Source organism: Mauremys mutica, chromosome 2 (assembly GCF_020497125.1).
Source record: "Mauremys mutica isolate MM-2020 ecotype Southern chromosome 2, ASM2049712v1, whole genome shotgun sequence".
Taxonomy (NCBI): Eukaryota; Metazoa; Chordata; order Testudines; family Geoemydidae; genus Mauremys; species Mauremys mutica.
The window spans coordinates 84,762,574-84,779,349 of record NC_059073.1 but is presented as its reverse complement, the minus strand read 5'-3'; the positions used below and the strand labels follow the sequence as shown (position 1 = coordinate 84,779,349).

The 16,776-nt window shown below is 40.3% G+C and overlaps 2 protein-coding genes and 1 long non-coding RNA gene across 5 annotated transcripts in view; 1 reads left to right on the top strand and 2 right to left on the bottom strand.

Moving 5' to 3' along the window:
- The window catches only part of ESCO1 (establishment of sister chromatid cohesion N-acetyltransferase 1), a 52,896-nt gene extending 44,665 nt beyond the window's left edge, over positions 1–8,231 (bottom strand). The window contains exons 1-5 of one of the 3 annotated variants that reach the window (XM_045004962.1): positions 7,925–8,230; positions 6,197–6,301; positions 3,906–5,992; positions 3,104–3,215; positions 1,085–1,151 (exon numbers count right to left, since the gene is read on the bottom strand). In XM_045004962.1, the coding sequence (XP_044860897.1) occupies positions 1,085–1,151; positions 3,104–3,215; positions 3,906–5,990 (2,264 nt within the window). In that variant the 5' untranslated portion in view covers positions 5,991–5,992; positions 6,197–6,301; positions 7,925–8,230. Of the gene's footprint in view, positions 1–1,084; positions 1,152–3,103; positions 3,216–3,905; positions 5,993–6,196; positions 6,302–7,924 lie in introns of all 3 variants that reach the window. The other 2 variants (XR_006576866.1, XM_045004963.1) reach the window with 2 other exon arrangements.
- A 1,574-nt stretch (positions 8,232–9,805) lies between these two features.
- The window catches only part of LOC123363696, an 8,269-nt gene continuing 1,298 nt past the window's right edge, over positions 9,806–16,776 (top strand). Inside the window, exons 1-3 of the long non-coding RNA XR_006576867.1 lie at positions 9,806–10,054; positions 14,094–14,231; positions 15,311–15,406. This is a non-coding gene — a long non-coding RNA (uncharacterized LOC123363696). The remainder of the gene's footprint in view (positions 10,055–14,093; positions 14,232–15,310; positions 15,407–16,776) is intronic.
- ABHD3 (abhydrolase domain containing 3, phospholipase) overlaps positions 13,519–16,776 on the bottom strand; it is a 27,993-nt gene continuing 24,735 nt past the window's right edge. The window contains exon 9 of the mRNA XM_045004964.1: positions 13,519–14,341. Coding sequence (XP_044860899.1) covers positions 14,163–14,341 — 179 coding nt within the window. The 3' untranslated portion in view covers positions 13,519–14,162. The remainder of the gene's footprint in view (positions 14,342–16,776) is intronic.

The following is a 16,776-nucleotide window of genomic DNA, read 5'->3' as shown; positions in this document are numbered from 1 at the left end:
AGATTAAATTTGAAAGAAACTCAAACATTTAGAAGTATTCAGTTAAGATATTTAAACTTACATCTGGCTATCTTTTTATGGCTTTTTTGACAGTGGTATTATTTTTGGATTAAGAAAATTTTCTAAATATTAGGAAGTCCTCAACCTCTGGGTTAATTTTGAAAAGCCACTGTATTTGTCCAGCTTGTAGGTGAAGACTGAAAATCTGAACTACAGAGCAGTGTTTTATAATTGGTTTCATGTCTCCATTGTGAACATTTTACTTTATGTCTAATGACAGTAAGATCACTGGTTAGGATATGGAAAAATAGTGTCCATTACTTTGACTCTGTACATTGCCATCTGACACTCTTAATGAGGTCTGAGTAGTCAAGTAACACATTGAAAACAAATCAAGAGTGCGCGTATGACAGAGTGGCCAAAACTGGCACAGCCACTATATCATTAAAAGTGAAGCATCCTACTTTGTGTGGTTGCAAATGAGGAAAAAAAAGTTATGGATAAGGGAGCCTAAATTTCTGATTTTCTCAGGGCCTCACTGTGCAGCTAGATTTAAGGTAGATTGGGGCACAAAGCTCAGTGTGCGGGGGACTGGGGGACCACAAAAAAACCTAAAACATTTCCATTAAAAAGAGTACTAACTGAAAAACTACAGGACCCTTCCTCTTCTGAATAAGTGAACCTAATAAACTTAAATTTTAGTCATCATCTATTTTTGAGTCTCAGGTTAGGATCTGGTAAAAAGCAATGCAAAATGTTAAATATTTTTTAGCTCTGATAGTTACCACTTTTCCAAAAAAAAAAAAAAAAAAAGTGCGACTCACATTGCAGCCAGGGTGTATGATAATTTTTTCACCAAAGCTGAAGTTAGTGCTTTTTCCACTGACAACCTCCTTTGGTAAACTGGATTACACAGAACTCAGTCTCTTATGGAAAGGATGAGACACCAATTTCCATTTTAAAAAAAGTTTAGGATGGCAGTGGAAAAGAGGGACAAAAAAAATTGGTCTTATAATGGCAACTTTACTTAAGGAGTGGCTACTGTCATTCCATAAATATATTAAAGAATAAAAAGGTACTATACCTCTTCTCACTAGTCTCTGATGTCTGATTTGTGAATAAAGTGCGCACCAACTGCTTGGGAGCTGAACCTGCAGTTAATCAGGGTAATAGTGTCATTTCATTATAAAATTTCTCTTAATAGAAAAAGCAAACTTGGCAAAACATGTTAACTTCACTACAGCAAAGAGATATGCAAGACCATGTTATACACACTGTACTTAATCGGTTTAAAAAAATATATTAAAAAAAGTCATGTAATGAAATGGTGCAAATTTAGTTCAGGATTCAGATATTTCTCCACACTAACTTTTTAAACTTATCTTACATGAAAATTATACATATCCACTGTTGCTGAACATGATTCTCTCGCTCAATAGCCAGGGAGGAGCAGAAGACAATCTGAATTTTAGTTTCAACCCACTCATGCTGACATCAATTGGGTACTGCTGTATACAGCAGCAGAGCCATAAATACTTTCTCTGACTTGCTCAGTAGTAGGGTAGGGGAAGAAAGACAGTTAGGAAATGCCATTGGGGGGTGGGGGAGGAATGTTTTTCCTAACCCCCAGCAACAGTAAAGGATCCTAACAATACTGTTACTGCACGTGGCACTTCAAAAAGCTGGAGCTGCACTGAAAAGAAGAATTGCACAAGTGTCATATTTTAGTAAATGGCTAGACTTGTTGATGAAACATTGTATAGGGCACAAGGCCAGGCACTATCACAAGGAGATGGAGAGAAGGCAAGAGCATGGCATGCCATCAGAGAGGAGTAAGAGATGTATCAGTGCTCTAGTAAGAATACTTATTAGTTTAGGACAGAGTTTGAGTCTTTGCTTCTTGAAATATGAGAGGCGAGGGGGAGATTTTCACATTACACTGACCAAGACTTGACAACTGGAACAGTGCTGACAGGTTCCTGAGAGAGGTGAATGGAGCCCTCTTCACACAGATGAACAGTTGCAAATTTGTGGAAATTTGGTGGAGAAGGGGAGGTAAAAAGTAGTAACTTTAGTTCCTCCTTGAGAAGAGATGCATACAAATAAGTGAAGAGGGTGAGAGAAGAGATGTATACTGTTAGAAATAAGGCAGTGGTAAACAAAAGATATGGATAAAAATATCTTTGAGAGTAGGGGAACCCTTTCAGCAACCAGAAGACTCAGATACAAAAGGAGAACACAGAGAATGCAGCTCCTCTTCCAGCAGCCTGAGAAGGGGGAGTTTAAGTTTATCAGACATCTACTAGCCAGAAGCTGACAGGAAAGATGGAACCATTGAATAGAGCCCAGGGATCAGCATCCCGAAAGAAATTCAAGCACCCTTCCTTTTCTCAGCTGCTGCAGGGGAGCAAGGCTTTTCACCTGAGCATTTTTGTAACAGTTCATGATCAAGTGAATAAGTCTCCTTACTATTAGGTAGCTGGTAAAAATTCCAAGTCCTGTGTGTAGATGTGCAGATGAAAGAGGGTGGGAGAGAAAGAATGGGTGATGAGATAAATAAGGAGAATAATGCTGAGAAAGTATATGGAGGGAGAAGTAGTTAAACAGGAAGGAAAAGAAGGTAAAAACAAAAAGCAAAAGATGAAATAAGTCAATTTGGTAGACTAGTACTCAATTAACATCTGATTTTACTGACATGAATACCAAAAAATATTAATCAGATATAATATATGATGCAACTGGTTCTTGTAACTGGCCAAATACTATTCTAATATACTTGATTAATTCCACCAGTAATAATCTAATATAGCCCAAAAAATTAGGTATCAACAAGTGCTGTTGGTATATTACTTTTGAACTGAGTACATAACTTTTATTCTTTTAAATTACTGGGGATGCGGCTCTGGAGGGCATGGTTGCCAGATACCATATTTTTCACCTTGATAGTAGGCTTCGTTCTAGGACTGCAAGGTAAGTTTTCATGCCCTGCTGACACCAATAAATTTTGTAACCTTCCTATTTGAAAAGCAAGAAGAGGATTCCTTCATCACCATCATTAACAGACCTCTCAGAGTGCACAGAATTTACAGTTTAGATTTTTTACCTTGAGAGTCAGTCTCTATCTCCTTTTTGGCTTGCTTAGGTGGTTGTGGTGCTGCTGGAGTACTTTTCACTGGAGTGCTTTCTGGACTTGTATCCAAATGCAAGCTAAAACTCTGAACAACACAACAGAACAGATGATAGATCAAAGCCATCTCTCTCTAAGTTCTGTGCCCATTTCATTAATTAAATATTTTATGAGTAAAACCATTACTGAGTTCCTACAAGATCAGTTTAACACTTTCCCCAGTTCTCTCTAAGACTTTGCTTAATGAACTGATAAGCAACCCCATGTATATATCTGTGGCACTATCTGATGTGGCAAAATTTTGTTACATTACACATTCCGTGCATATGGATGCTTATTTGGAGAGAATATGGTTATTACATGTACTCCTGTGTTCTTAGAACATTACATTTAAACAAACCTAATCATAAGCATAAGTAGTACTTTGTCCTCCCATTCCCCTTAATGTACATTTTCAGCAAAAGATAGATACGGTATTTTAATTAATCAGCTATGACATTTTGATTTGTTGTGCTATGCACTTGAGTTATTGGAGGAGAAGTTTATTTTTTTTAAATTATTACCCTTAGTAATAAGTAACAGATTTGTTTTCCTATTTGACTTAGAGCAGAATCACAAGTCAACTCAATAGCAGATTACGGTTCCTGTACTGAAATGTTTTAGTTCCACAAAATGTTACTGATAAAGCTAGTTACACGAGCACAGATAGCACTGTTAGGTACTAGAATAAGTTTAGGAAAGTATCCTCCCACCACATTCCATAAATAAAAAGAATTACCTCATCTAGTGTTGGCTCAGGAACATGTTTTGTCCGATTATCCAACAAGCTGTTTTCAGCAACTTTTTTTGTGGGTTGCTTTGTTTCTGGTGTCACATCTTTAGCTCTGACTGTTTCAGAAGAAACTGCTCCCAATTTCTCCTGTACATGAATTGCACTTTTATTCTCACATGGCTTTGTCACTGACAATTTACCTTGGGCCTTTGAAAGCTGTATTTCTGCACCCGTTGCTTGACTTGATTCTGGAACTTTAATTTTAGTTTCTAACAAATCCAGCTTGGGAACACTTGCAGAGTTTAATTTATTTTGATGTATATTATTAGCTTTCACTAGTTTAATTTTGGTCCACTTAGAGTTTTTGTTTGCAGGACTATTTCTGCCATTCAGAACACATTTGACAGGTATTCCTTTTTTGCTGGGGAAAAAACGCTTGCACTGAGTGCTCTGATTTGGTTCCTTCTGAGTAAGCATTACAGTCTGAGACAACTGTGTTTCTGCATGTTTCTCTTCTCCTTTTCTATATTCAGTGTTGGGAGAATCTCTTTTCACCTCTACTGTATCTGACTCAATTTCACCTGCAATTTCTTCACAGAGTTCAAGAATGCTTACCCGTTTGGACTTCACAACGTTCTCAGGCTGATTGGCTAGATCTTTTTCATTTACAGGTGGCTGTGAAACTCTCTTTGCTTTTACACTGCTTTTCACATTCTGATGCACTGGTTGTTTTTCCTTATTTATTGTCACAGAAGTTGGTTGAAGAGGACTTACCATTTCTACTTTTTTATGATCAAGAAATAATCTTGAGCCTTGCAGGTTATGCTGAGAACTGTTGGAATCATTGGTTTTATGGTCCATTTTACATTTTTTCTCTGGAAGAGAGCTGGTTATTCCTACAGTTATTTCTTCATCTCCACTTATAAAATTAGATTTTTTCTTATTTTTCTGTTCTGTTTTCTGCTTAGGAGGTTTAACTGTTTCAACTCTAGTACCCTGAATACATCCTTTTGTTTGAGTGCCCTGTTGCACTTCTGAAGCTTTTTCTTCTTTAATTTCTCTATTACGAAGGGATCTTGCTGATGTATCTGATAACTGCTGCAATCTATGTGATCGCCTGGTTAGTTGCTCATCTGCGATAATGATGTGTCTTGGCATAGGAATGTCTTGTACTGACTTTTTCTGGCACACTTCCTTATTTTTTGTGGCTTTTGGTTGCTGTTGTGTGTCTTTGACAGCTATTTTAGTGTTTGTGCCTGATGATCTTGTCATCATGCGCATTCCTAATTCAGGTTCACGTTTGTTGTCACCGAAAGATTTAATCAATGGTTGTTCAGCATCTTGAGAAGTTGACTTTTTTGCAAGATTCTTTTTAGGACTCTGAACTTGTATCCCTAAATTTTTATCAGTAATTTTTACAGCTCTAGTACTTGTAGAAGAATTACCTTCTGTAGAATTTCCCTTAACAGATTTCATATCCACATGTATGTTCCTAAGTGTAGTTTCATTTAAAGTTTTTACAGACTGCAAGACAGATTGCCTAATACTTTGAGGTTTCAATGAATTTTTTTTAATATCTGAAGTTGACTTTAATTGCTGTCTCTTGCTTTCAACTGAAACTTTGGTTTGTAAAGCACATTTGTCCTTCCCTTCAGGACCTGTTTTGGAGGAAGTCTTTGTAGATTTCAAGAAAGTAGTATGGTTTATTTTTGAAGATCTGGAGGGTGTTTTTGTAGTAGATACCCTACTTAATGATTTCAGGGATGATTTTTTCATAGGTACTGTTTTACTGGATCTTTTCTTTAATTGAAGTTCACACTGCTTTGAATGTTTCTGCACTAGTTTAGAATGGGAGGACTGCCTAGCACAATTATTGATGGCTTTATTTACCACTGACCTGTTAGGTTTGACCAAGATTTTAAGCACTGCTTTCTTCTGCATTGCACTTTTATTTGGCTTGGATTTATTTATGACATGTTTCGTGGCTGACACCTCTTTTTCTTTCTTTGTTGATGATTTGCTGTTCCTATCTAGCTTCCGACGTTTAACAGAAGATTCTGCTATTGCAGACTTCCTTTTTTGGGCTGCCATTTCTGCAAAACAACAATTGAACCAAATTTCTACAAATTTTTTCAGCTACTTCTATTGTTAATGTACATTATTAGCCATATTATATAAAAGGAGACATACTGGATTATTAATTTTGTCTATTTACTATCAGTGTGTACTAGTCACGATCAGAAAGCAAAATCTGTTATGCCATTTTAAGTTTAGTATACTACATTTATTTTACTTACAGGTATTTTATAAGAAGCGATCGATGTTTCAGAAAAAGTAACTTATCAAGCTGTGCCAAAAGCATTCCTTATAAATTTGGTTGTAGACAAGGCATTACATGTCACCTATAAAGAATAAAACATTTATGGACATATTTAGATCCAGTGTGTTTGGTTTGTTAACTTTTCCCTTCTATTTCTCAGTCTCTGAATTCAGGCATATAGCTCCTGACCACCTATATTACATTTTTTCATTCTTTCAAATAATAATTAGCTTTAAAGTATGAGACTCTCAGGCAAAAGTGACATGTGGACTTTATGCAACCCTCCATATTCTGTCTTCATGACCGAATTTTAAATCAGGACCCTTCATTTGCAGTTGTAGCTCTGCATTCCGTTACCCAAAGCCCCAAGGAGCAGAGGACTGGACAGGGCACTTTTTGAAGCCCCATCAGTACAATAGTCAGATGCCACTGTTAAGCAACACTATATGCTCTCATATGTATCCCTCACAGAGACTAATGATGCACTTTTGTACTCCCAACCTCTGAAATGTTATAGCATCAGACTGTTAGCACTTCTCCCAATTAACTCCATAATTGAAAAATCAAGTAGCCTCTGAGGACACAGAAGCAGTTATGTGGATAAGCTTTACCTCCAAGCCTTTCATCATTCCTCACATTAATCAATAGGGAAGCTATGATTTATGCTAGTAAGAAATTTGACTATCAAGTGCCATAGCACACAAACCTATGTATAGATACTTGCATTAGCTTGTAAAAAACTATTTTGTTTGCTAATAAATGTAATTTATAGGCCTGTTACACCATCTCAAGGTGTTCAAATGTTGATCCTCATAAGGTGAGCAGTATGCCCTGTGCACTGTCTGTGGCAGTTTTAAAGGCTAGTCACAGCAGTCTTGATTTTTTTCCCCTAGCAATACACAGAGCAGAAAAGAGTCCACTACCACTTCTGCCCCCCCCCCCCCATGAGTTACATGGAGGGCAGGTTTGTCAGTGGAAACAAAGAGGATCCAACTCAAGTGCCACCCTCTTCCACACACAGCTGCTGCGGTTTAACTCCTCCCTTCGTTCTCATTTAAGTCTAGCAGCACTAGGAGCTTTCCGGACATGCAGGCAGGGCCCAGTCTCTGCCCCAAGGAGGTTGCAGTCTAAGGCGGCGCAGAGGTTGGAGGAAGTGGGAGAGTGGATAGGGGCGGCCAGTTATAGGTTGATCAACGATCCTGGCTCAGGAAAGAGACGGAAAATACCAGCCTCCCTCACAGTTGGCTCCGAGCTGTGGGGGGATTCAGCGGGACCGGATTCAAGCTACGCGACAAGGGGCGGGCATCACCCGCGTGCTGACACAGAAATCATTTGCGGCCTGTAGACTTTGCACCCCGCCCCCACGGGGGTGGGGTGGGGGGGGGGCGCAAAGCCTAGCCCAGGGGCCCGAGCCTGAGTCTCCCAGTAACAACCAAAGCGGGGGCGGGGGCGTCTCCTCATGGACCTCAGGGCGCGGAGACCCGCCGCGGGGCAGCGGCCGTTTGTGGCCGAGGGCAGCGTTCAGGGGCGAAGGGGTCGCGCTCCAGGGTCATCTTCCTCCCCTCCCCCACCAGCCACTGCGCCTGGGAACCAGAGGAGGCGGCAACCGGGACCGAGGCACTGGGGGAAGCGGCTCGATCACGAGGGAAGGGCCCGCGGCCGCTCAGCCTCTGGCCGGGGGGAGAGGGGGCCCGCGGTCACTTACCTCAGCGAGTCTCCTCCGGTGCGCGCTCGCAGCGCGAGCCGCTCTCCTGGCTGTTGTGGGGAGCGGGGGCACGCGGCGCGAGCTGGGGGAGGGGCAGGCGCTCGGGTGAGCCGGGTGAGTGGCGCGAGGTCACTGTCGCTCGTGCACCTTTCCCATGTCACCCAGAAGCCTGCAGCCTCTGTAGAGAGCAGAAGCAAGTGGATAGAATCTCTTCCCATCCGGGCACAGAGACAACCCTGCCTCTGCCCCGCCCCGATTTATGACGGTTACCAGGCTGCGACGCTTGTTGTTGTTTCTCTCTGATCCCGAATCCGGAAACCGCTTCCCGGCACAACGTAACTTCCGTCGGTGGCTGTTAGACGCGAGCCCTACTACTGCTAACGAGGCGGCTCGGCCGCTGGAAGGAGGAAGAGAGGCCTGGGTGTAGTCAGAGCGGCCCCTGGCGGCCGGAACGGGCCGACCCAGTCCCCTGCCTGGTTTGGGGCTGTCTGAAAGAGGGTTTTGTCTTATAGAGGCACCGATTACCCCCACCCTCTGTCCCAATTTTTCACACTTGCTGTCTGGTCACCCCAGTGCCAGTTGCCCTTCTCATAACAGAAAAGGACAAAGCCAAGGATGTTAAAAGGCAGCAATACTAATTCACGTCTCAACTCCTTTTTCCGTTTACACTGGTAGAAGTCCCCCCCCCACACACACACGATGCGTGGCCGTGCCTTCCAGACCGTGGCACCCACTTGTAGCTCTGGGACTTCTGTCCTCTTCACACTTCTTTTGAAAGAGTCTTTCCATCCCATCCTAGGTCCCCCACACTCTTTCTTGCTGTCCTCTTTAGGGTTGCCAATTTTGGTTGGATGTATTCCTGGAGATTTCATCACATGACATAATCTTTAATTAAAGATTAATCTTTAATTCCTGGAAACTCCGGGCCAATCTGGGAGGGTTTGCAATTCTAGTCCTCTTCCTCCTGTGCTTTCTCTGCTGTGCATTCTCCAGTTCTTATCACATAGGCAGCCTGCCTCAAAAATGCCATCTGCAGTCTATCACTGACAGCCCCATGTTCATCTTCCCCCTAATATTTTACCATGTGCACTCTGTCTCCCCTCTGCTTGTCTGCCATTCTCCTTAGTGTTATTTTCTTCCACCTGTATCCAGTGGTGAGCTGGAGCCGGTTCCCACCGGTTCGCGGGAACCAGTTGTTAAATTTAGAAGCCCTTTTAGAACCGGTTGTCCCAGTTCTAAAAGGGCTTTTAAATTTAACAAAATCTCTGGCAGCTCCCTGCCCTGCTCCCGGCCCCAGCTCACCTAGCTCCGCCTCCTCCCCTGATGCTTCCCCCCGGCTTCTCCTCTCACTCCCCTGCTTCCTGCAGGTGAGCTGGGGTGGGGGCGGGGCCTGAGGAGGACTCCAGGCGCCGCATGGCCCAGCCCGGCTCCAGCTGCTGCCTGGCCCCGGCCCCAACTCTGGCCGCACGGCGCGGCTCCAGCCCAGGCCCCAGCCCCGGCGGGGGTAAGAGGCCAGGGCCAGGGCCGGGACCGGGGCCAGGGGGGGTTGGATAAGGTGGGGACAGGGAGCGGGTGGGAGGGGTTGGATCGGGCAGAGGTTCTGGGGGGGCAGACAGGGGATGGGGAAGGGTGGGGTTGAGTAGGCACCGCGTGGGAATTCTGGAGGTCTGTTGGGGTGGTGGTGGATGGAGTCGGGGCAGTCAGGGAACAGGGAACGGGGCGAGTTTGGCAGGGGGTGGGATCTTGGGGGGGAGTTAGGGTTTGGGGTCTCGGGAAGGAGTGGTCAGGGGACAAGGAGCGGGGCAGGGGGGGTTATGGGTTGCGGTTTCTGAGGGGGGCAGGACATGGGTGGGGGATGTACTCACTGGGCGGTTCCCTACTAGGTCTTTGGTGACGGGTCCTTCAGCCGCCGGAGCCATGCCGCCGAAGACCCAGTAGGGAACCGGTTCCTAAGATTTTGGCAGCTCATCACTGCTGTATCTCCTTTTCTTCCATCTCTATAAGACCCAACAATAAGGCAACAGTAATATTTTGTTTAAATTTATTTCTAGTAATAAAGTACTTTCCAAACAGAAGAGACGGCACAAGTCTTGCCCCAAGGAATTAATAATCTAAAGACAGTTGAAAAAGGTGGGTAGGGAGGAAAAGGGACAATATGCACACAATTAGATGATATTTATTTCAATTATATGTACTACATATGACGTAAATTATTCCCAAATTACTATTCTAGTTTGTCATTGCCATTCAGCAAATTTTCTATCAGCAAAGTAATAAGAAGAAAACGAATCAAAGGATACATTTTTTTTAATATACATACAGCACGTGATTAACATCTGGAGCTCATAAATGTGATATCACTAAGGTCAAGCGTTTACTAGGATAAAATAAAGATTATCTGTATAAATATATAATGAGAACATCTACAACCTACATTAGAAGGAAATGAAAAAGTGAGAAGAGAGATAAACCCTCATGTTCCAGGATTTGTGCCAATCTATATCTTCTCTTAAGGGCAGGCTACGATAGAAGTTGTTCATTTATGACTTTATGCCATCTTCTGTTGAAGTATCTTGTTTTGGACGCTGCAATGGAAACTAAACTAGTGATTTCATGTATCTTTCCCAAACTTTCAGCACTTACTCTCTGTGTATAGAATGGAATTTCTGAGCAAAATCTGTTTATTAGTAATATTTTTTAAAGTGGGCATTTTGAGAATGTTTTAATTAACTTGTTTAATCCCCTCTAATAAATGGCTTTCTATAATATTTCAACCTCAGGATATTCTATAGTTTATCTATATTCCTCAGCCCTCGCATTTGTACAGTATACTGTTTGGGAAGAAAATTGCTGAATAGAGTTAGCAGTATAGTGATGTTTTACTCTGCTTCTAAATCCTAATTTGTCATTTAGTGAAATTGAAATGAAGAATTTACCTTATTTTGTAAGATCCTCTTTCCATGCACGCTTCAGTGAAGCACAATTTGTCCTGGACTGATGGAAATTTTCGGTAGCGGCAGTTTTGTAAAATAGCTGATAGCAGGAAATGTTATTTATAACTCCCTATAGAGGTTCTCCTTTAACTCACCATAATCCAGTATGACTTTACAACTAATGTACCAACATGTGCTCTGCTTCTGTGTTACAATAACCTACAAGATAGCTTCCAGAAGCAGGATACCGTAATCATTTGGGAGCTTGTAAACCTCCTGGAAAATGTTAGAAGCATCTCTGCATACTTCATGTTAAGAATGTAAATTCACAGATACATTTTCCCTTCTTTTTATTGTTAACATGAAGTATGCAGAGAGGGTAACATCATCTGGGTGAATGTAAGATAACAAACTTTTTTACCATATGATGGGAAGCCCTAAAGAATGTACCATTGCTGTTATATATTAAATCCAAAAGTTTGAATAAAGCTGTCAAGGCTGAATCCCGACTCTGGCACTTCAGGTGCAGAGGTGGAGGCCCTCAAGGATTTTAAAAATTAATACTTACCACTCCTGGCTTGTATTACACTCCCAAGGTTACAACTTTTCTCTGACCTTGGCTTGGTAAATGCTGCCACCACCCAAATGCAAAAAACTTGAACACAGGAAGGAGCACTTGGGAATTCCTCTCTGTGGGGTACCCTCAAGCCCTTTCAGACACACCCCTCTGGGGAAGAGCTGAGAAAGAAAACAAAGGAAATTAGCTGTTGCCACCAGTTAATTGAACAACATATACACAAACCTTTTAGGACAACAAAAATCCAATCCTGTTCTTTAAAAAGGTACATTTTATTAAAAACAAAAAGAAAGAAAATACATCTGGCACTTAGGTTTTTGCTAGATTTTAAAAGAGCAATTCCAAAAATCAAGCACCCAAAATAGCTTGATGAAGGAGAAAGAGAATAGATTCCTGGCAAACCTGTACCTCCAAAATGTCTCACCACTATTTCAATCTAAATTTAGCGAAAAATCAAATAAGACCCTGCTTTGATGAGTGGAGGGCAGATACCAGAGGTCAGTGTCTTGGTTAGCTTGTGATAGTGTTACCCAGGTCAGTGGCGTTTTTTAATTGACTATGTGGAAGGCTACAGAGTGGTTAAGTGTTGATATTAGGCTTCTATTCATAACCACATCATCCATCAGTGCTACTATAGCCATTCTCATGCCATGTTGCTTTGGGAAAGGTTCAGGATAGCGATACAGATCAGGTTGTTAAAGCTGGTTGTCACTAGTCTGCTCCAGTCAATTTCATTATCCTTATGAAAAAGAAATGACTGCACAAAAGTTCAGTATTTTTAAAGGTACGGAAGGGTCTTCGGGAAATGTGTCAATGTAGATATATTTAGGTTAAGGTTTAATTCCTGCACAGGCTTACACACATGCTTAGCTTTAAACATGTGAGTTGTCACATTGATTTCAAACAACTAAAGGATCAGAGCCTAAGTGATATGAGGCAAAGAAAGGAAGGATAATAAATCTGCCATTGATTATGTGATTTACAGTTGCACTATAAGAAATTTCCTTAGCAAGTGTCTTTTAAAGAGGTTTAACACAGAACTATGAACAACACAATTATGTAAATATAACATGAAGAGCGTTGATTCCATAATTTATTTATTGGTTAAGTGTCATGTCGGAGCCTGCTTGTAGGTGCACAAACCTTTTGTTCTGAAAATGGATATGAGCGCACATAAGGCTTCTAAAAATCATTCATGTATTAACATGTGCAGTTTCATTTGGCTTTTACATTTCATTTTTCTTGTGTTGGCTCTACAAGGGCAGAGTTAAGGTTATATCTGTTATTTGGTTGAGATTCAATGCCTTGTTTAAAAAGTTCAACCTTAAAAAGACACACCAATTTTTTTTAATTGACTAATTTCAATTTTCTGTCAGAGCATCCTTTTTATAGCATGTCCTGAAATTTATTTTATATATTTGCTTACTCAATGAGATGTAGAAGGCTCTTTGGAGCAAGCTAACAGCAATGCCACCAAACATGCTGAGGTGTATCGTTTGCCTTGTGCTCTCTTTTCCGATGCCTGTTCAGGCAGGTGGTGAAGCCAGCTTTACAGCCCTTGTGCCAGAAGAACTGCGCAAGAGGACCATTGTAGCTCCAAGTATTTGTCAGAGCATCAACAAAACAAGAAAATATACAAAGTGCTGTCACGTGCACAAAGCAAGAAAACTTAAAAAAATAGATTTCCCTCCCCCACCATTTCTTTCAGTTACTTGTTTTAAGTATTACTTGGGACAATAGCAGAGACAACTTGTTCAGATGAAAATGTGGTTTTAAGGTTGATAGAGTCATAATCTCCTGACTTTCTAATGTATTATTTTTTAAAACTCATATGTTCTTGTAGGGTAATATAAACTTAAATTATAGAATTATGCAATTTGTTATTTGCCACCTTTATATGGAATAGGTATTACATATATAACACTACACAGGATGACATAAATTAGGAAGTACAAAGTATGTTGGTTTAAAATTACACAGTTTATTACAGTACTATATTTCAACAGAACCTTTGGTAATATATAAATACTACAAATTAGCTAACAATGTTAAAAATAAACATGTAAGACAAATATGGTATTGGCATTATAAATAAATAATAATTAATTGATAATAAAAAAACAGCCCTAAATCTGAATATTTTCTTCACAAGGTAAAACTGTAAATGAAATGATCAGTCTAATACTGCTGCAGTCCATGCTTAAACCTAAAGATTACTTTGATGAATCAGTCCTGTTTTATGTTCCTTCTATTTTCATATTTCAATATTTTTCTCATCAATGCCCTTAGAAATGGATCAACTTGTAACATGCTTTAAAATATAATACATGTAATTTTGAGAGTTAGTTACTAAAACTGTTATATTACAAGTCATCTAAATTGAGTCTCCTAAAAATGAACTGTCTTAAATTAAACCCCTGAGGAATTATAACCTGTTTGCTTAATGGTTTTAGTTAAGTGCAATTTCATATATTTAGAGTATTGTTTTATTTAAGGTCATTCTTGATAAGGCATATTAAAAAACTACAAAAGTGACAACATAATATTTATTTCTTGCTACAAAATTTTAGGCAAAAACTATTTTTTGCACATAGCAATGGATTTCATCCAACTGCTGGCTTATTTGCTGTATACGCAGTAATTAAAATTTGTGCATTAGGCTGAGCTGCTCTTGTCAGATCATGCCACTGTGCTGAAACAATGGGCTGGACAAGATGCCTCAGAAGAGCTACATGCTGCAGATTTTGTTTCCATGCTCAAACACACCCTGCACAAACTGCTTGAAGACTCTGTCCATGTAAGTACACTTCCTTGGCCACATTCCTTCTAGAAAACCAATGTGGCCTCCACAAGAAGTAAGAACCAAAGCAACATTTGGATTTTGTTTGGCAGTTTCTACGGGTATAGCTGAAAAGAAAAGAAAAGTATAATAAGTCCCCCATCTCATTATTTATCTCTAACAAATACCATGCATCCTAATCATACAACAGAAATACAGAAAAGGGCATTGCAGGATTGGGATCTTAAGATGTCAAAAGATATCCCACTTTGAATCATTAACACACCTCATTTGTGCAAATTTCTAGATGATGCACTGATTGATCCTCTTCTCACTCACACTGATGTAAATTAAGTGTAACTCCACTGAAGCCAATGCAGATTTACAATGGTGTAAAAACAGTGTAAGTGAGAGGAGAATCAGGTCCATAGTTTAACATATGTGGTTCAATATTTGGCAACAGATAAATGATAGATTGGCAATGAATAGTCCTGTTCTTGTTAGATTAGGTATGAACCCTGCAGTCATTTTAACATTTTGTATTTAATATATTTCTGTAAATAGTCTTGTAAGAATTTGTTTACTTTAGGAATCTGAGTTCAATGCTTATCACAGTGAAAGGCCAGCAGCTATAAAGAGCGAGATGTTCAATGTGCTTATACAACTATGTCAATGCTCAGCATCAGTACAGGGTTATTAGTATCATCATTATTATGTATTATATGTATTACAGTAGCACCTAAAGGCCTCAACCAAGATTTGGGCCCCAGCCAAGATTTGGAATCCATTGTACTTTGATCTCAATGGGAGTTAGGTGCCTAAATACCTTTGAGGATCTGAGCCCTAGCAAGAGACAGTGCCTGCACAAAAGAGCTTACAATGTAGACAGGCAAAGAGTGGGAAGGGAAAGAGGCACACAAGAGTGACTTCTCCAAGGTCACACACCAGGTTAGTGGCCCTCTCTAGGTTAGAGACTGCTAGTAAATGAATTACTCAGAATTAGATCAGCTGTCTAAAATTAGACTCTAAACTGTGCAATGATTTGGGCATATGCATACATAGAGATTACAATTAATAATTTTGTCTTTTGATTTCAGTGAATTCAGATGGCCAAAAGTATTCAGAGGTGAATGGCTAGTACATTGATCCACTGGGTAACCTACAGAAGAACCCTTGATAAAAGAAAAATAAAGGTAAATTAAATTCATGTTAACAATATAGAAAGCACATGTATTCACAAAATGACAGATCAATGCAACTGTCTAACTATTCTCATATGGAATAACTATCTGACATGACATGATGTTACTGCAACTTAATGGAATTGTTCATGCTCAGGGTGTAGTGCATGGGTAGGCAACCTATGGCACGTGTGCCAAAGGCGGCACACGAGCTGATTTTCAGTGGCACTCACACTGCCCAGGTCCTGGCCACTGCTCTGGGGGGGGGGGCTCTGCATTTTAATTTAATTTTAAATGAAGCTTCTTAAACATTTTGAAACCTTATTTACTTTACATACAACAATAGTTTAGTTATATATTATAGACTTATAGAAAGAGACCTTCTAAAAAGATTAAAATGTATTACTGGTACGCAAAACCATAGATTAGAGTGAATAAATGAAGACTCGGCACACCACTTCTGAAAGGTTGCCGACCCCTGGTGTAGTGATTAGTTATTTAAAGGAGCTGCCATTGAAAAATGAGTAACTGAGGTTTAATGTGTGTTAAATGTATTTATTTTTTACATAGCAAAAGGCCCTGATTTACAAGGCTTCTGCCCTTAGTGTATAACTGCAGTTTTCAAATATGCTTTTTTTCAGGAATGGAAAAAATAAAACTACAAAAAATTGTGATTAGGTTCTACAAAAAAATTACATTATATTTTAACAGAAATAAAAAAACAGGTCTTCTGCCAGACAAAGCATATCTCCTCACCTATCCCTGTCTCGGATGTAAATTAAACATTGTAAAACAATGGAAGCCCTATTTGCATGTAGAGCTAACAGGAAAAACAGGTTGATTGGGGGATGTGAAACCAACTGGGTGCGGAACATGTTGGAGAACAAGCAACAGGGAGAAGAGTCTTATCTGGGGATGCACTTCAAAAGGGGCATGTCAAAGATTTACTGAACTATATGAGGAAGGAAAAAGGCCCCCTTTTCGATCCTTCACTGAGGGAGCAAAAAAGACATCGCTTTTCACATTCATGAAAACTGAATCCTGGCCATGTGGACTAGTGATGGTGGGAGGTTGCTTTAGGTGAGAAATTGCTTTAGACAAGGATTTAGCCTGTTAGAGTTAACTTTGGACTCTAAGAATCATGTTATCCCTTTTGTTTTACATGTAACTTCTTGTCCTTGCTCACTATGTCTTACATCTTAATCTTTGTAAAGAGATTCCAGTGCTGTGTTTTTGTAAGGGACCTTATCCTGAGTTGTGTCAGTCAGCCAGAGACAATGTATTTCTGGGAGTGTCCAGTGACAGGGGACGGATACTACAGAGTGGGACGCTGGCAGAGGGAGGGACTTGGGAAATGGTGTACCTCTGTCACTAGCCTGCAC